General features: G+C 30.7%; 2 protein-coding genes across 9 annotated transcripts in view; one reads left to right on the forward strand and one right to left on the reverse strand.

The window, feature by feature from the left end:
- The window catches only part of LOC127071363 (calcitonin receptor-like), a 100,002-nt gene that overhangs the window by 45,431 nt on the left and 27,910 nt on the right, over window positions 1–26,661 (reverse strand). For 6 of the 8 annotated variants that reach the window (XM_051010557.1, XM_051010555.1, XM_051010554.1 and 3 more), the window contains one exon: window positions 22,512–22,629. In XM_051010557.1, the coding sequence (XP_050866514.1) occupies window positions 22,512–22,629 (118 nt within the window). Of the gene's footprint in view, window positions 1–22,511; window positions 22,630–23,556; window positions 24,564–26,661 lie in introns of those variants that run through there. The other 2 variants (XM_051010559.1, XM_051010561.1) reach the window with 2 other exon arrangements.
- On the forward strand, window positions 3,851–23,852 carry LOC127071399 (uncharacterized). Its single transcript, XM_051010650.1, has 17 exons — window positions 3,851–3,915; window positions 4,052–4,541; window positions 9,912–10,331; window positions 10,476–10,707; window positions 10,853–11,078; window positions 11,314–11,595; window positions 12,914–12,935; window positions 13,008–13,439; window positions 14,030–14,449; window positions 14,573–14,804; window positions 14,980–15,205; window positions 15,441–15,723; window positions 18,321–18,740; window positions 19,164–19,580; window positions 19,664–19,895; window positions 20,210–20,438; window positions 21,063–23,852. Exons 1-17 carry the CDS (start codon window positions 3,866–3,868, stop codon window positions 21,358–21,360), a joined length of 4,911 nt encoding a protein of 1,636 aa, XP_050866607.1. The 5' UTR covers window positions 3,851–3,865; the 3' UTR covers window positions 21,361–23,852.

Below are 26,661 nucleotides of genomic sequence, written 5' to 3' on the forward strand. Positions count from 1 at the left end.
GATATCGAGTGAAAAATCAATTGGTTAAGAAAAGGAAAAGAAACACGAACAACGAACGAAAATCGGCGAACGATTAATTTATACATTTTTTCGTCGATCGTCGATCACAATTTATCTTACATTAAAAATAATCTCGTAGTTCGTTCCCGTTTTTTCATAAATGAAAGGTTGTACGAGAGATAAAATTTAGAAAAAAATAATTCGTTGTTTCGTCGGTCCAATCCTCTTCGTTCAGTCGTTGATCCTTTTAAGCCAAAATCGTTTTAAGCGATGATAAGTTACTCGTACTATCATTTATGAAGACCATTTTGTTGAAATTAATTAAATAAAACTATCCGAATGAATCGTGTATGTATGTTGATTGTTCCAAAAAAGTTTAATCGATCGAAAGGATCGTCATAAAATAATAATCTAAAAGATTTTTCACGATCATCGATTGCTTTTCTTTTCTATTTGCAAGAAATGTAATAGATTTAACGTTGACAACATTTACACGATAGAAAATTATTCTTCGTTTTAAAAAACACATTACTCCTCTTGTTTTTTCATGAAATAATTTTCTCTCTCTCTCTATTTTTCGTCTGTATGTGAGGCTTGTAAATATCTCCTACCGTCCTTGACCCCTTCATCAAAGTATCATTCCTATATTCCTCTCTTCTCCATTCTTTTCTCCATCTATCAACACCGAATTTCATGGAAACCAAGAGTTGCATTAATAACTAGAAACAAAATGAAAACGTAACGTGCACGTAACCATAACAATTTCGACGAAAAGAAATCGTGAATGAAGGAATTCTAAAAAAAAGTTTATTAGTTCATGAACGAGTAACAACGAACAATTAACAATGAAGATGAACAAATGAAACAATTAATGTCTCTCACAATAGAAATATTTATCTCCATTAAGAAACGTTCTAATTGATATTATCACATATTCGTAAATTCGTTTTTCTATATACTTTAAAGAGATCTAACAAATGATGTTTTTACGATAATATTTGCAATCTTTTGAGATAACAAAAATCTAATCAATTTGAACGATAAAATATAATGTACAGAAATTTACGAAATCGAAGAATTTATTCGCATAAACTTTTTCATCGTTTCGAGATCGCTATAAAACATATATATATATATCTTTCGTTAACAGTATCATTAAAATTAAAAAACGTAGAAATTTACGTCCCTGATAATCAATTGAAGAATCGTGTTAACATCGATATTGGGATACTCGTGCTTATAAATTTGTTTTGCTTTTAATTATTATCTTTACTATCAATTAATCGAAACTGCATATACTAGTTTACTTATATTCGTTGATGATCGAATCTTATCTAAAGTAAGTTATCGAATCACGTTCGTTCGTATAATCGTTATCTATAGAAAATACTTAACAGGTCGAATCAATTCCATCCAATTGTAAAAATATCTAATGATTGACACACACACACACACATATATATTATATATATATATATATATAAAAAGTGAAATAAATAAAAGATAAACAAAAGATAAATATTAAAGAACGACAACAAAAAAGAAACACCTATTGAAGATACGTATCAAATTTGTTAAACATTTTTATATCACATCATCAATAAATATCATTGTTGACTGTTATGATTAATTACCAAGGTTAACTGTTATTTTTGATTATCATCGTTGATCTTTATCATCGATTATCGTTGTTAAGTATATCTCCATATAAAAACGAAGGATACGAGTTACCCTTTGTCCTCTTGCTCACAATAATACGCAATTTGATGATACGTTGATATCGAGGATACGCAACAAGTGGATACGCACATTTATACATCGTCATTAATGTAATATAATCCGCGTAAAGTTTTTTCTCACCCAATTCGTAATTGTCGTCATATAACTGTATATTCGCAATATTTAAAATGAAGTTCCGTTAGAACGTTCGACTTCGTTTTTATATCTTAATGAATTCAGTTTTCAAAATAGATTTTTATAAAAAGAAGACAAAAATGTTGGAAACGTCAAACGAAAATTAATGTTATTTTGATAAGTCTTACGTCGTTTGGCACAAGGAAAGAAGAAGAAAGAAGAAAGAAGAAAGAAATAAAAAGAAAAAAAAATTTATTATAGATAAGTGTTGTCTTACAAATATTATGCAAAAGCGTAAATAGACTAGTAAAAATGTCAATGATTTTTGATTTATAGCGAGTCGGAATACTTTTTATTGCATCGCTATACGAGCTTGTGAGACGTTTTCCAAAGAGTTGAAAATAAATAAAAATAGTTCCAAGCGAGGAAAATAGATTTTGAAGTGTTCTTCGTAGATCCATCTTCGTAATACAAAGGATTTCGGGAAAATGAAAAGCTGAGAGGTTGGAGAAGAATTTTTGAACAATCGTTTATCTCGTCGCGAATTTTTGGATGAAGGCAAGTCGAGATCCTGCAGTGTATGTTTTATGTATGTGTATATCTGCAACGATCGTACATTCTTATCGTTATAAAATAGATGATGATAATGATGATGATTATAATAATGATTATAATAATAATCTCTTGCATATATTATATAAATACGTTTATACGTTTATTACGTTAATGGAAATAAAAGAAATATTATATCAAACTTAAAAAATATAAATAGAAAAAACAAAAAGAATGAATAAGCTTAGCCAATAAGTATAATATAATAAATAAAAATTTTCAATAAAAAAAAAAAGAAAGGAAAGGAAAAGAAAAGGAAAGAAAAAATACTATCTAATGCTGTTTTTCTTAAAACATAAAATAATGTAAACGTCATAAACTACGTCAATTGAAACTGATGAAAGATAATAAAAGTTGATTGTAACGAATTGACCTTAAAAAGAAAAAAAAAAAAAAAGAAAAAGAAGAAAATGCATCAAACCTATGTAACATTATGTAATTCACGCTTTTGATAAAGTATTAAATGTTACGTGATCTGCTTATGTCAGACTATAGTAGGATAATAATAATGAATCAATAATTGAAATAGTATCATGTTGGAATGATTAACATAACGTCGACAATTAATTTAATAATAAAATATTTTGGAATATTATTTATTAATGAATATCAAGATATATATTTAAAAATATCTCTGTATATATGATACGTATCAAACATGATTTTAATACGTCTACAAATTTTGAATGAAAAAAAAGTTAGAAGATTAATAAACCAATAATTGATTCAATCAAGAAAGATTTGATAATAAGTTAAAAACTTCTATTTCTAATTTCTACTACCGCATTTTTTTAACGCATTCATTTTTCCGGATTCTTTGTTATCATCATTCTTTCATATCATTTGGTTAATGAAATTCAACAATATGAATTAGCATATGAATTAGTTCCTTTATACACCGTTATATCTACTCGAAAAACTTGAGTCACGTTCGAACAATACTAATGCATGACTTTTCAAAACGACGAAGGTTTCTTTATCCTAAACGATCGACAATTTAACAGTTTACAATAAATATTTCTAGCAAAAGGCACGGTGAATGTTCGTTAAGGATCTCGTTTTGATATTTAAAAAAAATCAAAAGTATCTTTTGATCGTTGAAGCGTCATTATCATCTAAATAATCTATTCGAGTAGTTTATTATAATTACGAAAGAAAAAGGAATAAGAAAAAAGAAAGAAAAATGAAAAAAGAAAAAGAAAAGAAAAGATAAGACACGAAATAAAAAAGTAAAAAAAAAAAGCGTCACGATTAACGTAATCATTAATATTTATATATGTTACAAGGATATTGCAATTTTTGCAATTTAAGGTAACGATTGCAATGTAACTCTTTCTTTAAAATGTTCTCTTTTTTTTTGCTTCTACGTTTTAAAAAAAATAATACAACTATCAACACAATGAACTTTTCGTTATCGAACTTTAGCCATTATCGAGAGAATTTTTTTCGGTACGTATATATACATACACACACGCAAATATATTTTTAAAGAAAAAAAAATATATATATATAGAGAGAGAGAGAAATATATATATATATATATATAGAAAAAACGAACGTATAAATTGAACTAAATATCGTATAGAACAGAAGTGACGAAGGAATTTGCAGAAAGGAAAAAGTGGAGAAGGAAGGAAGAAGAAATAGGAAAAAATATTCGAAGAGGAAATATGAAACTGTTACAGTGTGTTATTTTTTGGGTGGCTCTGTGTCTCACGTTCTCTAAGGGATATCGAATACTCGGAGTTTTTCCAATAAATGTTAAGAGTCACTTTATTATGTTCGAAGTATTGATGAAAGGACTTGCTAAGAAGGGCCATCAGATTGACGTGATCAGTTCGTTCCCATTGGAAAAGCCGCTGGTTAATATCATCGAATTAGCTGTGTTAAAATCGCGAGTAACATTGATCAATAATCTTTCGTACGACGTTATGAGGACGAATTTCTCGAATAATGGGTTACGCACGATATCAACGAATTGTATTATCACTTGTGAACATTTGGCAAATCCACAAATCCAAAAATTAATACATAATCCAACAAAAGACGTATCATACGATATCATTTTGATAGAGGTATTATATTTGTTTCATGTACTTGTAAGTTTCATATACTTTTATTCTATTCGTTTTATATGATATGTCTCCTTCTTTCCTAAAATGCATATGCATTAAGCCTTCTTTATCCTCCTTTTATAAAATATGACTAACAAACATATTATTTACGACACGAAACGAAAATTCGCATATCTATGTATATTCATCTATAAGTAATCCATCTATTCGCATATCTATCTATAAGTAATATTTCTTTTACGACGCATTTCACATTAAACATGATAGATAATCGCGAAAAGAAAAAACAAAAAGGAAAAAAGAAGAAAAGAAAAAGAAAATAACCAGGAAATAGAACGATTAATCGTTAAACTGAACCCTTTCGATCGAGTACTTCAAAAACGACTACTTCAAAAACACTCGAGTTTCTTTGTTTCCGATCTTTAAAGAAGTATTAAAAAATAAAAGATCAGACTTGATAACTTCACGAAAAGTTGGTTAATCGTCTCGATCAATTTTATAGCGAAAAACGATCTAACGATAATAGTAAGAATTAGTTGCTCGAATGAAAATATACAATGTAAATAAATTCTTCGATGATTCGAAAAGTCCGATCGTTCCGACAAAAGAATCATTATCAAAAAATAATATTATAAAGAATTTCATAATAACTAGACTGTCCTTTTCATTTGTTGTAGATTTTTGGTGCCAACTGTTTTGCAGTACTCGGACATGTCCTCAACATACCGATTATCGGAGTCAGTTCTTCCGCTCTCTATCCATGGCACAATCACTTAATTGGAAATCCCGAAAACTTGGCTATCCTTCCTAACAATTTATTAAATTTCATCAATCAAATGAACTTTTGGCAACGAACGTATAACGTTCTAAACACTGTCTTCAACAAAAAGTATTTCAATCATTTGACCGAATATCAAGACGAACAAATAAGAAAGTACGTCGGTCCGAATTTACCGAGTGTTCGAGAATTAGAAAAGAGTATTTCTTTGATTCTGGTGAACTCATATTTCCCTATGAATGGAATCAGACCGATCACACAGGCTCATGTCGAAGTGGGTGGATTACATGTTCAAGATGACAACTCGAAATTACCATCGGTAAGTCAACGTATCACACTTTCTATCAAGGAAAACAAATTTAATCGTAAAAAAAATATATATACGAATGTTTCCTCAATGTGATGTAGTTTCTAATCATCATAGTATTTCTTCATTGAATTAACATTTTTTATTTCTCTTCTAATTCCATAATGCAGGAGCTGGAAAAATGGTTAGACGAGAGCAAAGACGGTTTCATCTATTTCTCGTTCGGATCGATGATCAAGATAGAATCTTTTCCAATACACATCCTTCATATATTCTATAAATCTTTCGGAAAGATATCGCCAGTAAAGGTACTAATGAAGATTCCAAATCCTGAAGAGTTACCACCTGGTTTGCCAAAGAACGTTCGCATTTCCCCGTGGTTACCGCAATTGAAAATTTTAAGTGAGTTTCATTATAATTCTATCGCTTGCAATATTTTTTAACAACTATAACAATTCTATAGGTAATTAGATTACATTCAAAAATGTTCATGTTTATATCGTATCTCACAATTCACGCAGGATCATTATATCGAATATATTTTTAGAACATCGGAACTTGAAGGCGTTTATTACTCACGGTGGTCTTATGGGGACACAGGAGGCCATTTCTTGCGGCGTTCCAATGATCGGAATACCTCTCTTCGCTGACCAATTTATAAATATCGATAACTACGTCAAAAAGAATATCGCGGTGAAACTAGATTACGAAAATTTGTCGGAAGATGATATGGATGCTGCATTGAACGCGATCTTGTATAATTCCACTTACAGGTACGAACCTTTATCTATTTTGAATATTCTTTTAAAACAAGAAACACGTTATTCTATCTGAAATTATTGTATATTTATTATTTATATATTATATATTATATTATATATTTATATATTTATATCTTTTCTAACATTCTGAATGACCAAGAAAATATATCTTTTAGAGAGATGGCACGTTTGATAGGACAGAAATTTTTAGATAGACCGTTGAACCCTATCGACACGGCTAATTTTTGGATCGAATATATCGTGAAATACGGAAAGGACGCTGTTCGTTCACCGGCCATGGACTTGAGTTGGTGGCAAATCGAACTTTTAGATGTATATGCATTCCTATTGTTGGTTACTGTCGTTACCATTTATATAACAATTCGTTTAATTCTAATGCTTCTGAACGTGTTTTCATCAAACGCGAACGCTAAAGTTTCACGCGCGAAAAAGATGAAATAACAATCTGTCTTACGGATGAAACAATTTCGTGAAGTCCTAAGGATGAATTTATTTGAATTTTTTTTTATATCAAAACAAATTCAATCTTGAAAAGAAATTTTCATGATCAATTTAACTTCATCTCCCGATGTCAATGTACGAATAAATTATATAGATCGAATTTTCTTTTTTTTTTATCAATGGCGACTCGCGAAAGTATTCGTACATCTATTACTTACAAATTTATTTTCAGCTATGTATATTGATTATTTTTTACTCTCTCGTTATTTACGACGAATTAGCCATTAAAAGGAATGGAATTTACAAAAGTTTCTTTCCAAAATTTTTTATTGTATATTTTAAAGAATTTGTTAAGCTATTGTTAATGCTTACCGGTTGATTTCGATATAAATACTCGACGTCTGAATATTTCTGTGGGCTATTGTTCACGATTTTTTTTTTTTTTTTCTTTTCAATGAAACGAAACGAAACGAATTATGAAAGATTTAAATGGTAGTGCTTATTTTTCTAAAAAAAAAAATAAATAAATAAATAAATAAACAAGAAAGAACAAATACTAAAAAGAAAAAACCAAAACGTTTGTATCGAAACGATCGATCATTTACTACGTTAGAAACAAAATACATAAGATAAAGTTACGTAGAAGTTAAGCCCCGATCAAGTGTCGGATACATAAAAGTGATATAAAGTTATAAGATGAGCCACATGTGAAGCGTAAACATGCAAAGTCACGGAAATAGTAACTTTATCTTCTTAATATCTCTTCTAAAAGGTTTAATAAACAGTGTACTCTTCTAACAGTATCATTGATAATACATAATTCTTTCATTAGAATAGCAACTGTTCATCTCCAGCTCTCGCTAAACGTTTCAGTAATAAGAACTTTACCAATCTTATTTAAACGTTTGGTCTATCATCATGCTCCCTTTCATGTTGATTTCTAATATATTCTAACTCTAGTTCGTCGAATTGTTTTGCACATTCCTTGTTCTCTCACTGGCTTCAACCTAACTTCGTGATATTTCTTGAAATCATATTTCAACAAAGAACGATAAATCAAAATCATTGCAACCGAAGAATCTTATCGTGAAATGAATAATTCGTTCCAACTGTATTAGATAGGTGACGGCCATTATATTAGACATAAATGCCAATCGATAAGTTCAGTCGGTCAGTAAGTACAATAAACTGGTGCAATGTGTGCTACCATTTACTATTATAATATAGTAATTATTTACCATCGAAAGCTATAGCAATACCAATTGGTATTATGTATTATAATATCATTATATAATAATTACGTTTGTTAGTTACAATTAATAGTTACAACTGTTATTCGTTAGTTTGTTGTTATTTGTTGTTCTTGTTAATAAATGTTATCGAAAGATCATTTCGATTATATTCATTTGCTCGCTTAAAACTTTGACGATATTAATTCAATCTCAAACGCGATTTCGATATATTGATAATAACTCGATAGTTACCTATATCGAAACAATTTAAAGCGTGAGCTCGCGAGAAACGAAGATATATTTGTGCATAAACGATCCAGGATCTAAGAGTTTAAAGTATGAAGTTTCTAACGGGTGATTATCAATATATTGAAATTAGTAATCTTCGTTGATCCTTTAGTAAAATACATTAATAGTGATGTTTACTCTTTGAGACCTTAAATATAGTCTCCGACCATTTTAGTCGTAATCATTCTGTTATCATCATGATGCCTTTACAAAAATAACAAAGAAGACTAAATTATCGTAAATGAGAATAATTTTCTCATAATAGCAAAAAAGTTATGGAAGTTTAAATATTATATTGAAATTCTTAATCGTCGGCCATTTACAAGATTGTCAAAAAATAGTTATTACATGTCATTATATAGAAAAATAATATGTTAGTATAGAAAGTAAATGTAAATGATAAATATTTATGACCGCTAACAATTAAAAACGCTAAATGCTCTTCTGGAATGTTATCAATTTCCGGCAATAAGAATCTATATAAAAGAACGAAGGAGTCAAAATAAACGTCATATCGAAAGAATAACACAACTTGCAGAAAAAAAAACGGAAAAGAAAAAAAGAAAAAAGAACAAAACGTGAAGTAGATTCTAAACAAGATGAAGGTGTTGCACTACATAATTTTTTCAATGGATTTATACGTCACGTTCTCTCAGGGATATCGAATTCTCGGAGTTTTTCCATTTCAAAGCAAGAGTCATTTTAACATGTTTGAAACATTGATGAAAGGTCTCTCTAGGAAGGGCCATCAGGTTGACGCGATCAGTTCGTTCCCACTGAAAAAACCGTTTCTTAATTATACCGATTTAATTGTGATACCATCGCAAATGAATCTTGTCAATAATCTTTCGTACAATACCATAAGGGAGGCTTGGATGGTAGATATGGTATCGATTTTAGGTGGTAATAATATTTGTGAGCACTTGGCACATCCAAAAATCCAGGAACTGATACATAATCCACCGGATGATCCACCGTACGACGTCGTTCTGATAGAGGTATTTCTTTAACCCTCTTGTTTTTCATTTTCTTTTTTATTTTTTTTTTTTTGCATATCTCCACGAAATATTCTGAATGACGCATACGTTTCAAGAAACGTTGCAATTCAAAAAAGATAATGAAAAGGAAATTAGCTGGCGAAAAGTAAAGAAAAAAAAAAAGAAAGAAAAAAAAATCGTGCAAACAGTTAAAGATTATATATTACAGTGACCTCGTTTTATCTTTGACAATGACTCGCTTTGCGAATTTCTGAATTTTACGCTCCCTAACTATTAAGTAGCATTTAGAAAAAATATCATAGGAGATAAATTAACGTGACGACAATTAATATCCTTTTTCAAAATCATCGCGAATAGTAATTTTAAGAGAATCGCATTTGTACGATAATTTTTTTCGTGTGATCGTAATTACGTAAATTAAAATGTATAAAGAAGGTGAAATACTGATAATTCGAAAAATGTAATCCGACAAAAGGATCATCATAAAACAATAATAATAAGAAAAATTTCTTAGTAACTAGATTATTTCTTCCATTTGCCGTAGATTTTTGGTGCCAACTGTTTTGCAGTACTCGGACATGTCCTCAATGTACCAGTTATCGGAGTCAGTTCCTCTGATCTCTATCCATGGCACCATCATTTAATTGGAAATCCTGAAAATTTGGCCATCTTTCCTAACAATTTATTAAAGTACAGTAATCGAATGAACTTTTGGCAACGAACGTATAACGTTCTAACAACTGTCTACAACAAGATATACTTCAATCATTTGACCGAATATCAAGACGAACAAATAAGAAAGTACGTCGGTCCGAATTTACCGGGTGTTCGAGAATTAGAAAGGAATATTTCTTTGATTCTGTTGAACACATATTTCTCTCTGAATGGAATCAGACCGATGACACAGGCTCTTATCGAAGTCGGTGGATTACATATTCAAGATGACGGCACGAAAATATCATCAGTAAGTCAATAAACGTATCTTCCACGAAATAAAAATATCAATTTGTAAGGAACGTGTACGAATGTTCCTCAGTGGGTAGGTTTTAATCATTGAAAAAGGATTTCTTCATTGAGTTAACATTCCTTTTCTAATTCCATAATACAGGAGCTACAAAAATGGCTCGATGAAAGCAAAGATGGTTTTATCTATTTCTCGTTCGGTTCGATGATCAAGATAGAATCGATTCCGAGACACGTTCTCGATATATTCTATAAATCTTTCGGAAAGATATCGCCAGTAAATGTTTTAATGAAGATTTCAAATTCTGAAGAGTTACCACCTGGTTTGTCAAAGAACGTTCGCATTTCGTCATGGCTACCGCAATTGAAAATTTTAAGTGAGTTTCATTACAATTCTATCGCCTGCAATATTTTTTAACAACTATAACAATTCTATAGGTAATTAGATTACATTCAAAAATGTTCATGTTTATATCGTATCTCACAATTCACGCAGGATCATTATATCAAATATATTTTTAGAACATCGGAACTTGAAGGCGTTTATTACTCACGGTGGTCTTATGGGGACACAGGAGGCCATTTCTTGCGGCGTTCCAATGATCGGAATACCTCTCTTCGCTGACCAATTTATAAATATCGATAAGTACGTAAGAAAGAATATCGCGGTGAAACTAGATTACGAAAATTTGTCGGAAGATAATATGGACGCTGCATTGAACGCGATCTTGTATAATTCTACGTACAGGTACGAACCAGAGATGAACACGTTCATTACTTTTTAACGTTTTGAAGCAAAAATCCAAAAGAAGTACAGAATGTATATATATGAATATATGTGTATTTTCATATTTTAAAAATATATTTTCCTGTCGCGTTCGAATAGTATTTTAAAAGAAAGAACACGATACACTAATGACTCAAATCGTATATACCTAACATATCATTATATATCCTGATAGCAATGACAATATATTTTTCAGAGAGGCGGCACGTAAGCTGTCACAACAATTTTTGGATAGGCCGTTGAAGCCAATCGACACAGCTAATTTTTGGATCGAATATATCGTGAAATATGGAAAGGACGCACTTCGTTCACCGGCCATGGACTTGAATTGGTGGCAAGTCGAACTTTTAGATGTATATGCATTTCTACTGTTAACTTCGATCGTTATCGTTTACATAATAATTCATTTAACTCTAATATTTCTGAACATGATATCATCAAAGGTAAACATCAAGGTTTCACGAGTGAAAAAGATGTTGTAACAAATCTAGTTTCAGATAACGATAATCCTATCATTTCTTAAAGAAAAATGCTTTATTTAAAATTTTCTTCATAACTTTTCTTCGATAATTATAAATAGGTGATAATTTTAGCAAGATATTTGAAATATAATCCTATATTAAAGTATAAATAAATCACAGATCGATAAGCTATATTCTTCAGAAAATAAATAGTTTTATTTGTAATAATTCGCGGAGATATTCCAACATTTATTATTATGAATATTAATACTTCCGTAAAACTCGATAAAGTAATCATTAAAAGGAACAAAAACACAAAACTCTTTTACAAAAGTTTCTTAACAAAATTTGTGCTTTTAATTGCAGCGAATTTATTCAATGATTTTAATAATTAGGTCGATTTAGATATAAATACTCGAAATTTCAATATTTCTGCGAGTCTTCTACGATTATTATCGATAAAACCAAACGAAAATACTACGAAAAACTCAAGCAGTAAGCTATATTTTTGTACAAAATAAAAGTCTCTATTGAAACGATCGATCAATTATTAAGAAAATCGACAATTCAATCACAAAACTAACTCGCGGCAAGTTAGGTCAATCAGTCAACATGATAGATAGAGCATACTATCGTTTACTATATAATATAGTAATTATTTTCCATCAAAAAGTAGTAGTACCAACTGCTACTCTGTGTTATAATATTATTATATAACAATTACGTTTGTTACGTTTTGTTTTTCTTCTTAATAAAAGTTATCGAAAAGTCACATCGTTTATATTCACTTATTCACTTAAACCTTTTACGGTATTAATTCAATCTTCCGATATATTAATAATAACTCGATAATTACCTACGTCCAATTAATTTAAAGCGCGAGTCTTCGAGAAAAGGAAGGTACATTTATTTATAACCGATCCATGATTCGGGAATTTAAATTATAAAGTCTTTAACAAGTGTTTTTCAAGACGTTAAAATTTGCGATTTTCGTTGATCATTAACGAAACAGATTAATAGTAACATTTCGAAAACACACGTTTTCGTTTATTCTCTGACGCCTTAAATATATTCACCGATCTCTTGAGTCGTTTCCATTCTGTTATCACGATGCATTTTCTTTAAACAAATAAACAAAAAGAATATGAATATTCTCCTGATAACCATAAAATATTAACCGAGGAAGTTACGTCAAAATTCTCACCCGTATAATAATAGTTGTTGATAATATATCCCAATATATTATTTTAGGTACGAAAAATGAATGTAAATGATAAGAACTTAATGAGAAACGTTGAATATTATCAATTGTTGCCGATACAAACCTATATAAAGAATCGGAGAAGTTAAAACAAATGTTAGATCGAAAGAAGGTAATAACGGAACTTGCAGAAAGTAAATGTAAAAAAAAAAAAGAAACAAATAAATAAAAGTGAAAAAAGGGAAATATCTCCGAAGAAAAATGAAGGTGTTGCGGTACATAATTTTTTGGATGGATTTGTGTTTCACGTTCTCTCAGGGATATCGAATTCTCGGAATTTTTCCATATCAATCGAAGAGCCATTTTAACATGTTCGAAACTTTGACGAAAGGTCTAGCTAAGAAGGGCCATCAAGTTGACGTGATTAGTCCGTTCCCACAGAAAAGACCGTTCGTCAATTATACCGATTTAATTGTGATACCACCACAATTAAATATCGTTAATAACATTTCTTACAATATCGCAAAAAATATCTGGACAGTACAAATAGTGTCAGTCATAGCTGGTAATGATATTTGTGAACACTTGGCACATCCAGATATTCAAAAACTAATCCACAATCCTCCGAAGGATCCACCCTACGACGTCGTTTTGATACAGGTATTTCTTTAATTTCTTTGTTTTTAATCTTCTTTTTTATCCGTTTTATACAATAAGATCGACAACTTGATTTCTTTTACACATCGAACGTGCAATCAAATATGCGCAAAGCGTTTTCAATGACGTACGTATTTCAATATAGCTCAAACAAGATAATGAGATGGAAACTAATTCGCGAAAAATAAAGAAAAATATATAAAAAAGAAGGAAAAATTATACAAACAGTTAACGATTATCTATTAGGCTGACCTTGTTCAATCCTTGATCATGACTTGTTTCATAAATTTTCAAATTTTATACTTTCGACTACGAGGTAGCATTCAGAAAAGAAAAATCATGCCTGATAAATTAACGCGACGTTAATTAATACGATCTATCAAAATCATCGCGAATAATAATTTTAAGATAATCGCATTCGTATAATAATTTTTCCGTGTAATCCGTGTTTCCGGAAAATATATAAAAAAGGTGAATAATGATAATTCGAAAAGTCTAATCGACCCAACGAAAGCGTCTCCCTAAAATAACAAATAACAATAAAAAAACGAAGGATTTCATAATAACTATATTGTTCACTCCACTTGTCATAGGTTTTTGCTGCCCATTGTTTTGCAATATTTGGACATCTTTTCAACGTACCAGTGATCGGCATCAGTCCTCCAAATCTTTATCCGTGGTACAATTCTTTCGTTGGTAATCCCAAAAATTTGGCTATCCTTCCCAATAATTTATTGCCTTTTGTGAATCCAATGAATTTTTGGCAACGAATATATAACACCCTAAGCACTGCCATCAATCAGATATACTTCAATCATTTGACCGAATATCAAGATGAACAAATAAGAAAGTACGTCGGTCCGAATCTACCGAGTGTGCGACAATTAGAAGCCAATATTTCCATGATTCTGGTGAATTCATATTTTAGTTTGGACGGAATCAGACCGTTAACACAGGCAATCATCGAAGTCGGTGGATTACATGTTCAAGACGACAACTCGAAATTACCACCAGTAAGTCAACGTACGAACCTACTACTAAGGAAAACAAATCCAATTGTAAAAACACATGTAAAAATGTGCCTCAACGAAAAAGAGTTTTTTCCTTGAATTATATTTTCTAATTGCATAACGCAGGAACTAAAGAAATGGATGAACGAGAGCAACGACGGTTTTGTCTATTTCTCATTCGGTTCGATGGTCAAAATCGAATCGTTTCCGAGACACATTCTCGATATATTCTATAAATCTTTCGGAAAGATATCGCCGGTAAATGTTCTAATAAAGATTGCAAATCCTAAGGAGTTACCACCTGGTTTGCCAAAGAACATTCGTATTTCGTCATGGCTACCGCAATTGAAAGTTTTAAGTGAGTTTTATTACACAAAATAAAACATTCAAACGATTTATTATAATTCTATCGTTTGCAATATCCTTTAACAACTATAACAATCTTATAAGTAATTAGATTACATTCAAGAATGTTCATGTTTATATCGTATCTCACAATTCACGAAGGATCATTATATCGAATATATTTTTAGAACATCGGAACGTGAAGGCGTTTATTACTCACGGAGGTCTTCTGGGGACACAGGAGGCCATTTCTTACGGCGTTCCAATGATCGGAATACCTCTTTTCTCCGATCAATTTACGAATATCGCTAATTACGTGAAGAAGAATATCGCGGTAAAACTAGATTACGAAAATTTGTCGGAAGATAATATGGACGCTGCATTGAACGCGATCTTGTATAATTCTACGTACAGGTACGAATCAGAGATGAACACGTTTATTACTTTTTAACGTTTCGAAGCAAAAATCCAAAAGATGTACAGAATGTATATATATGAATATATGTGTATTTTCATGTTTTAAAAATATATTTTCCTGTCGCGTTCGAATAGTATTTTGAAAGAAAGAACACGATACACTAATGACTCAAATCGTATATACCTAACATATCATTATATATTCTGATAGCAGTGACAATATATTTTTCAGAGAGGCGGCACGTAAGCTGGCACAACAATTTTTGGATAGGCCGTTGAAGCCAATCGACACGGCTAATTTTTGGATCGAATATATCGTGAAATATGGAAAGGACGCACTTCGTTCACCGGCCATGGACTTGAATTGGTGGCAAGTCGAACTTTTAGATGTATATGCATTTCTACTGTTCACTTCGATCGTTATCGTTTACATAACAATTCATTTAACTCTAATGTTTCTGAACATGATATCATCAAAGGTAAACATCAAGGTTTCACGCGTGAAAAAGATGTTGTAACAAATCTAGTTTCATATAATGATGATCCTATCATCTCTTAAAAAAAAAAAGCTTTATTTGAAATTTTTCTTCGTATGAGAGATGACAATTATCAATGTACAATAATTTTGTCGAGAGATTTCAAATTCAACTCGAATCGATATCGAAGCATGAATAAATTATAAATCGATTAGCCATTTTCTTTGTAATATGAATAAGATTTTATCTACGGTGACTTGCGGAAATGTTCGAACATCTTAAATTTATCTACTTAGATATCATACTTTTATGGTATCACTACTTAGGTATCATACCAAATTTATCTATACTTAGGTATCACAATATTTTATCGATATAGATACGAACATTGTTACCTCTGACGATATGACAGTCACTAAGATAAACAGAAATGCTTCTTTACAAAATAGTCAGCGCCTGAATATTTTTGCTAATCATTGCGATAATTCTCATCGTTAATAATGAAACGAAGCGAACTTCTAATAATTTAGATATTAATTTCTGTTCGTCTGACAAAATAAATTTCGTTTCGAAATCATCGTTTACTCGATAAGAAAATAAATCATTAGAAATAAAACAGATATACGATAAATTTGTATAGAAGTTATCGAATACGCAGAAATAAGATGATTCCATAAGACGTGATAGTTATTAAATAAAAACGTTTGAAGTCATAGAGATAATATCCTTATCTTCTTAACGTCTTCTAACGTCTAGAAAATTTGATGAATCATGAAAAAATATTCGGTACGATATCGTTTGTGGATATTTGTTAGAAATTGCTTATCAGTCGTTATCAAATGATATTATATCGATTTTTAAAAAAGATCCATTTATTTCTAACAAAGGATCAATTATTCCCGACGAAAGATCGACTATTTCTAACGAAAGTTGCTGATATGACACATAAAAATGTTAATTATCTATTTTTTAAGTTCGCTTCTAGTTATCAAGTCCAAATTACAAATTAACGTTAACACGTAACGAAACGAATATTCATGATTAGGAGAAAAGAAATTTCATTTGCAGATTGCGTGTTGTTGTATAAACTAAGAATAAAATCAGAGAAAAAGATCGTGTACGTTCCTTTCACTGTGGAAATACGATGATATATAGTCATTCGATGAAGAGGTCCCGTAAAAATTCGGTTCGGAAATACTGTTCTTTGTTTCATGCACATGCATGTGTGTATACACACACATACATATACATAATACAGAAAGTGTTGCATTTAAAACTTGAACGATGAGATATCTCACGAAGGGTAGCAGCTATAAAAAAAAAAAAAATAAGAAAAAAAAATATATATGTGTGTGTGATGTTTGTAGAAAAATTCTTTCTTACGAAAGATAGGACATAATACTATATATATTCTTTATAAAGTTTAGGATATTAAATTGACGTTGAAATGATGGATATCGATCGTTAAAATGGATCTAATTAATTTATTTAAATCGGCTTAACTTTTGAAAGATACTTTGCAAGCGAGTGAACGTTCTGTCGGTAAAGTAGATCTTTTGAAATGAATCTCGATGGAGGAAAGTGAAAAGGAAAATAAAAAGAGAAGAAAAGAGAAAGAGAGAGAGAGAGAAAGAGGAATAGAAAAAAAATAAATAAATGATGTTGTATCAATCTAGCGATTACAGCAAAAGAAATGTTTGTATCTTCGAACAAGTATAAAGTCCAAGATCGCAACACGCTGTAAGTTAGTCCTGCCTCTAGCGGGACATTTTATTGTTAGTCCAAATATTCAGATCTACCAAACGCATCAACGTTCTTTGTAAGAGATCAAACACGTCAGTCCATTTCCGTCCTCACAACGTGTAACAACAATCTCGTTCAATCTCCGTGTCGATAGTGACGACGACTGAATGCGTAAAAAAGAGTGAGTAAAATCATTCATTGGAGTTTCATTTACGTACGTTTTTTTCTTTTTTGTTTCCTTTTTTTTTTTGCTTTTTTTCCGTGTAACGTAATAAAATTTCAATCGTGCGGATTTCTATCGAAATCTTCAAAAAGGTTCGTACTACGTAATATTATCGTCTGGCGTTTCACAAATAATGAATTCCTCGTGAATGAAACATTATTAAAAATTAAACTAAATTGTAGTATAGAAATAAGTAAACAAATAAATATATATGTATGTATGCTGTATGTATGTATATATATATATATATATATATATATATATATATATATATGTATGTATGTATGTGTATGTATATATAGACACATATACATGTGTATGTATAAAGAAAGAAAGGAAAAATAAAATGAATATTTTAGAAATAGAAATTTTTTTGTACGTAATAATAAAGAAAATAATCGCTCCAAGATAATATCAGAATACTGATAAGAAAAACGATGGACAAATATCATATTATCGCACGTCCACTCTTATTATTAATGATAAACTGAGATAAGTACAATTCACATTGTATTATAATAATAAATCTTTTATCGAAGATAATTATTCACATATATGCTCTCTCCTATCAAGTTACCTTCGAAATGAAATTCGATTCGAAAAAATCGCGATGCTTCCGATTATTTATCCTTTATTAATCGATTAATCGAGCGATTATTTTTGCAGATAATTAACAAGTCCAAAGATGCGGCTCGTCCTATCATTTTTTCTGGCTTTTATAGCCTGCCAATGTTCCACCGATGGATATAGAATTTTGGGTGTGTTTCCAATTAATGGAAGAAGTCATTGGATCATGATGGAGGCACTGATGAAAGGACTCGCTGAACGCGGTCACCAAGTTGACGTAGTCACGCATTTTAAAACAAAGTCTACCAATCCCAATTATAGAGAGATTATTCTAGAGAACATTTTGGGATCAGCTGTGAACAACCTAACCGCGAAAGAAATCTTATATTTCGGCAGTATGAATATAGAACGTTTAACATATATGGCAGGTCTAAAATTATGCGAGCTGATGGAGCAACCGCGATTACAAGAAATTATAAAAAACCCGCCAAAAAATCCACCTTACGATCTCGTTATTACAGAGGTAATACGTTTGATTCATTATTATTCTTTCCATAACGTAAATCGTTATTTCGATTCGTTCTCGATCTAACTCGGTATGCGACTTTAAATCTTACGAGAGCAAATTTTCTCGACGCAGTTATCTATCCAATAAACCTTAAGTGCTATTAACGATGACTTAGCGAATAATCGCGTTAATATGGCCTTGAACTTATTAACGTAACCGACGCGTTTGAATTACGAAGAAGGAAATATTCTCGGGAAAATTACTAAGCACGTTTCAAACGTGACGACAGAATTACATAATGGATAGTATAAACATCAATCGTGCTAAACGTGAACACTGAATATAGAACGATACAACGATTTGTACAGTAGTGATATTTTCGATATCTCCAATGTCGATATTGGAAAATGTTGTTAACTCAAACTGATACTTTTGCAGCTGTTTGCCGGTCATTGTTATCTGGCGTTTGGTCGTCATCTGAAAGTACCGATGATTGGAATGATGAGTTCACCGTTTCACGATTGGGCTGCTCATCAAATAGGTGTACCGGACGAAACGTCTTACGTACCAAATATTTTCTCGGGTTACTCGCAACAGATGACATTCTGGGAGAGATTAATAAACACGATAACAATTCGTTATTTGCAAATGCAAATGGATTATTACACCAATTTACAAACAGAAATAGTGAAAAGATCTTTCGGTATAGACGCGACTATAAACGACCTCTTCAAAAATCTCTCATTGGTACTCGTCAATTCTCATCATAGTATGCACGGTATCAGACCATTTCCGCAATCGGTAGTCGAAGTCGGTGGATTGCATCTTACCAACGACATTGATCCACTCGCACCGGTGAGTTTAAAATATTTTTTCGTTAAATATTCGATCGATTATTATTGAAAATTGTTATTAACGAACTCGTTAATCGTTAAAAGGAAGTGCAAAAGTGGCTAGACGAAAGCAAACACGGATGCATTTATTTCACGTTCGGTTCTATGGTCAGAATCGAAACGTTTTCGAAAGAATTGATGGAAGCATTTTACAAAGCATTTGAAAAAATAGCGCCCGTGCGTGTATTAATGAAGGTGGCAAAGAAGGAAGAATTGTTACCAGGCTTACCGAAAAATGTGATGACGCAAAGCTGGTTTTCTCAGATACCGATATTGAGTAAGTAAAAAAACAAAAAGAAAAGAATTGTTTTTCTCTATTTCCAATTTTAAATAAATAAACATATATATATATATTATTCAATAGATTGTATATGGTAATATAAGAATTACCGCGATATTGAAATATATACAAGCGTCATAAATAACTCTAAATATCGATACATATTTTTAACTTGCTATTTAACTAACTTTACAATAAACTTTTTACGTAATTTAATATATTCAAATAATTATCGATACGATTCAGTTCCAACAAATATACTCCTTTTTTTTCATTTTTTGTTTTTATATTTTTTTTCCTGTTTCATATAGAGCACAAGAACACACGTGTGTTCATAACCCACGGTGGTCTTATGGGAACAACGGAATCGATATTCTGTGGGGTTCCAATGATAGGTATACCACTTTTCGGCGATCAGAAAGTAAATATACAAAATTATGTAAAAAGGAAGGTAGCCATTTCCCTTGGTTCGATTCATGAGGTCACCGAAGAAAAATTGACAAATGCTTTGGAAACTATCTTAAAAGATCCATCTTACACGTAAGTATAATCGATTTGGCTCTATAAAAATGATTTCTCGCGTTTCCGAAGAGGAAGAAAAAAAAAGGAAAAAGAGCAAAGAAAACTTATATACGTCATCGATAAAATGACGAAATTGATAGGTAATACATAAAATAAGTTTTTACGAGTTACGGACAAACTTTTGGAAATAAAATTGTTTCCGAGACGACGTTTAATATAATACGTGTCGTAAAATCAAATGGACGATCGATTCAAACGTTTCTCGAAACATTTTTTACTATATTTCTTATTATAAAACGAATAAACAACAAATATTTACACCGATTTAACGACATAATATAAGCTTAACAAAAAGATGCTTGAAACGTAACAATTATCATGCCGTTCACGTCATTAAGCGAATTGTGCACGTCATTCAAATAATTATTTACATTTTCATTTATCTTTTCTTCGCATACGATAAAAACGATTCTTATTAAACGCATGATTCTTATTATCTCGACAATTAGAGATTCTATTATCAATCTCTGTTTTCTATCCCACGGACATCAATATTATTCATATTTCAATAATTACAAAATCGATCATATTAATATTTCCGCTTGTTTAAGATGAATTCTAATTGTATTTGTTTGTTTCAAGGACAAACGTGAAAAAACTTTCTCAGTTATTCGTCGATCGGCCACAAACAGCGATGGATACGGCTACGTATTGGGTAGAATATGTTATAAAACACGGTAATATCTTGCAATCGCCGGCCATTCATTTACCTTGGTGGCAAAAAAGTTTGCTTGACATCTATGGAGCGTTACTACTTGCTATCATTATAACGCTCTATTTAATCATACTTGTTCTACGTGGACTAAAATATATTTATCAGCGTAATTTCGGAGATTCCGATAATAAGAAGAAAACGTCGAAATCGAAGAAATACAATTGATGAAATATCACGAGTGATATTTAAATGTGTATGAACATTTTTCGTAATATAAATAAGGGGATAAGATAAATTGTGATCGATCGAAAAAACAAAAAGAGAAAGAGAAAGAGAAAGTTCGATTTGCTTGCAAAAGACTATCTTTACGTACGTGTGCGTGTGCGTGTGTGTGTGTTTATATATAATGCATACATGTATATATATATATATATAATATGTTAAACGAGATAATCGAAAAAAATTTCGAGATCAAACAATTCATGTACAATAGTCTTCGATAATATCAAATATGATATTTATCTTGTTTTTCTTTTTTTGTTGACACAATGACGCGATAGACGCACATAGTTTTTTCCAAGATCATATTATCATTATAAGAGGATAATGTACAGTCATATTTTTGTTTCATAAAAAAAAATAAAATAAAATAAAATAAGAAAGAAGACAAAGAGAAAAACTTTCGATTTATCGAATCAATCAATGAAGTAAATTATAATATTTCAATGTTACTTCTCGACAATGTGAAAAGCGTTATACATAGCTTTATGAGATTTGACCGCAGTATCGATTAATCAAACGAAACAACATTTAATTAATTTAATTGAAAATTCCTCGAACATTTAAATTCATTCAAACGTGATATATCATATTATATATCCCCAAATAGTTTTACGACGAGTCAAATAGGCAAACACGATGTTAGAAAAATATTATATCCGTTAAAATTATGATATTATGATAATCTATGTCAACTTTCATATCGGGTTTTCTTTTCTTTTTTACTTTTTTCCTCCTTTTTTTTCTTTTTCTTCTCTTTTTTTTTTTTACTGCATACATTTTTCTGTTTGAATAGTCTAATCAATTACTTAATGCATCTACTAATGCATATTTTTAATAACTTCTTGGAAAATATTTAACGATAAGATCTAAGTATCCATGATGCATATACTATCAAAGATATTATCAAACACACACACACACACACACACACACACATATACACAGAACTGAGTAATCATAGGAAAGGTTTTCAGTTATATAATGTGACATAGCCTTTCTAGAACTCTTTTTTTTTTAGAAAAGCGTAAAAGTATTCATTTAATACGAGCTATATCATCGAATTTCTTTTTTTTATTTTTTACATTTAATCTTACCTGGCGGAGAAGTGGTGTTTACGGATTGTTGCTCGTAACATTCTTGTTCTCGTTCAAAAAGAATTCGATTGATCTCTTGATCGACGAGAATAGTACCTGCTGTTGCGTTCATTGACATCTAAAGAAAAAAAACAATAGACAAATACAATATACAGATATGTACATATACATAAAATATATATTATATCTATGTATGTACATATGTATGTGCGAGTTGTATGTACGTACATATGTATGTACACTTATGTGCGTACGTTTGTTAATATTTTCAGAGTATTATATTTCCTTTAGAAAAAGAGAAAAAAGAAAATAGAAAAACAAAAGGAATTAAAAAATAGAAAAGACAAATAAATCTAAAACACACAATATATAATTTTTCTATTTATTACTTATTCAATTGCAAGCGTGTAAAGATTCGTTCCCATTTCCAAGGATTAGCGATGAAATGATGAAAAAAAAAAAAAAAAGAAAAAATTTGACTCAATATACTTTCGACTTGATTGTTTTGTCGAAGAAACGGTTTGAAACATTGTTCCATTAGCGATATGAAGCTTATCGGATTAGCGAATTCTGATTTTCTTTTTTTTTTTTTTAGAAAAAAAAGAAAGAAAAAAAACAAAGAATAAAAAAAAAGAAAAAAAAAGAAAAAGAAAAGAAATTGAAACGGAAAGAAGAAAAAGAATTTTATCCGAGGATTAGCAACAATTCTCTCAAATCCTTCCTCCCACTTTTGATTTCTCGCGTGAATGAACTGCTTTTACCAAATTCGAGACCACGTGAGTGCTGAGTAATCCTCACTCTTCTATTACATCGGGGTATTAGTCTGGTATTACGATAGATTTTCGGTATTACTCCAATTCTAGTCCTAGTTAATGAGTGAACAATTAGGAGAAATTTCACAAACGTACGCACACAAACAAACATAGACACATAAATAAGAAAAATAATATCAATAACCATAAAAATATTAGTTAGATCCCCGAAGATCGATACGCGCACGAATTACCATGAATATCAAGAAAAATATCAAGAAAATTAATATTACCGTCACGAGATCGATCCTCTATGGGAAAACCTAATCGTTCCGGTATTTTCCGTTGTCGATGGATAACTGAAAATCAAAAAGAAAAAATAAAGGGGGTTTAATAGGGACGTGACATTTTTATCAAAAAATTTTAATGAAAGAGAAAAAAAGAATGATGATAACGACGATGATGATAGTAACGATACTCGATATATGTGAATACAGCTTGAGTGCGAGACGTCTCTTATAAACTAATTAAAATGTATGCATCAGATAAAATCAGTAATATCTCTATTAAATGATGTCTATAATTGAAATTGATGATATTGAAGTTTCAATCGATTTACTATTAATTACCGTTTATTATATCGCATAATCGCTCGAGACAAGAAGCTACTAGAAGATCAAAGTTAACTCCGATCTTTATTCAATAAGTTCTATCTGTCTTTCGTTCTCTTTTGCATACTTAAGTACTTACACACGTTTGAGATAATACTTATTCCGTCGTCTCTCTTGAATAATCGAATTGATTTGGCTAAGTATGTTAATGAAGGCTCAACAATTCATTCAAATAGATAATATCTTTAAAGAAAATCAAATGTTGATTTTTCTTTCGGATTCAACTTTTGTCCTTGAAAAATTATCTAAAATATTCCCGATAACGCACGCTGATGCTTCTCTTCTTTTCTTTTCTTTTCTTTTCTTTTTTAAGTAAAAAAAAACATTCTAGCACATGTTTAAAAAAAAAATGCTTTTCTAATCGTCAAGGACGACGGGTAGTTCACTCTTCGACGATCTTCACTACCGTCGTCAAGAGTCTCGGCTTTAGTGGGTCTCTCGTTCATACCAAATCGATATATCGATCCTTATTATTCATAAAAAGGATATGTTCGTCGTAGTATAACAGGAGGGGAAAAAATGATAAAGGATAACTTGTTATGGGCTTTTCCTTTTTTTTTCTTCTTTTCTATCCCTTTCCTCCTTTTTCCTTTTTTTTTCTTTTCTTCCTTTCTTTTCTATTTTTTTTTCCTTTTTTTTTTGCAAAAGAACCGATTGCTCGATTTCAGGCAATTGTAGGAATTATGTAAAAGCTGAACCGCCTTCATCGACGATTCCATCATCGAGGTAAATATTCTACCTTGCTCCATTTTGATCCACCTGCGACACACATATGCGTCCCACTTTTCCTCGTTACGTTTTTTCCGAACGTAATCTATGATAGTACAGAAAAACAAATAACTATTCTCAACGGATAAGGTACGATCCATTCTACTAATTAATTAATAACGTTAAATACATTACATATGTATATCTATATAAATACGTATATATATATATATTAAACGTTAAATTTCTCATTTATCTTCTCTCGCTTTTTCTGTTTTATAAATCTCATATTGCATGTACAGAATGAGATTCTTTTATTTTTCGTTCAGGTAGCGTGCATATCCTTCGTAAAAATAAATAATTCTTATGTAACCTTAATTATTCAACAAATTTTTATGGCGAATCCTTGAACATCGTCTTAGGTCACGGTAAAAGTTAAAGTCATTCTACGTTTCCAGAACTTGTATCTTTCTTTATTAAGTATTAAAATTTACATTACATACACACACACACACACACATGTAAAACATCCAACCATTTCTTTTCTCTCTCCCTCCCTCTCTCTCTCTCTCTCTCTCTCTGTTCTTTTATACTAACATATACCAAAGCTCCGTTTCTTCTTGTCATAAAAATTAAAATAGAATCGTGACAAAGTAGAAACCGTACGGGATGCGATAACAGTGACGGAAATCGAACACACGTGAGTATAATAGATCACCGTTGTGTCAAGTACGTATCGTTGGTGGTGCACTCACCTTCCGACACCTGTCATCCATGTGTGCCACCGTGGCACTCATTGGTAACTGTGTACAGTGTTTTTCCTTCTTTTTTTCTTTTTCTGACATTTCTAAATGTCAAACAAGTTCGTAAAAAATTTTAAATAATTTAAATGACACATCTCTATGCGTCTGTCCGTGAAGGTGTACAAAAAAAAAAAAACTTTCAGAAAAAGTATTCGAAATTTAACTCATTAACGATTAACCAAATGATCTTTTGTTGAATTATGTAAAAAAATAAATTTCTGTTTTTGTTTTTTTTCTGATTTTCTTTTTCTTTTTTTTTTCCTTTTTTATTTCTCTTTTTCCATTTCCAATCGAAACTACATGGATACATGATATATCGAAAATCAATAATTGTTACAAAATATTGTCTTTGAAAGATTAAGTACACGATACTAAAAGCGTTTTTGATATATCATTGAAGTGAAGTTATGTACGTAGGTATAGATATATACGATATAGATAAATTTTTGTTGTGGAAAAAAACAATTCTTTTTTCTTACGATTAAATATAAAAACGTTCATCAAATATTATTATTATTATTATTATTATTATTATTATTATTATTATTATTATCATCATCATCATCATCATCATCATTATTGTTATTATCATTATTATTTACACCATGCAGAACAGTGGATACCTACGAATTCCTACGTAAATTCCGAGGTTCAGCAAAATTCGGTATTTGCTATGTGGATTGTGAATACACACACACACAATCATACAAACATTTCATACAAATATATATATATATATATATATATATATATATATAATCGATTTCCGAAGGAATTATGTGAGAAACGAGAAATGAAACGAAGCTGTCATCATGCGGTCATTCAAAGACGTATTTCGCAGCTCGCTTCGTAGATCTGTTCGGCTTTTTTATGAGGGTCATTCGTCAATCCGTCGATCTGCTCTTTATGGGAATGACAGGATGTCGGTTGATCGTGGTTTATGACAAACGATAAACAGAGAAGTGGCCAACGAGATACTCTCGAAATACATCAAACAACGACGGTACGTGCCGTTCCTTTTAATGGAAAATATTTATACAAATTTGAAAATACATAAACCGACAATTTTATCGATAAAAAAAGCAATAGATTCAATATTTCAAGTTGGTAGACAAATAAAAAAAAAAAAAGAAATCGAAACGTCGAAAATAAAAAACAATTCTATTGACTATGATCGATTTTAATAGTGATCTTGTTAAAGGCTATATCGCTACGT

Source organism: Vespula vulgaris, chromosome 21 (assembly GCF_905475345.1).
Source record: "Vespula vulgaris chromosome 21, iyVesVulg1.1, whole genome shotgun sequence".
NCBI classification, from domain to species: domain Eukaryota; kingdom Metazoa; phylum Arthropoda; class Insecta; order Hymenoptera; family Vespidae; genus Vespula; species Vespula vulgaris.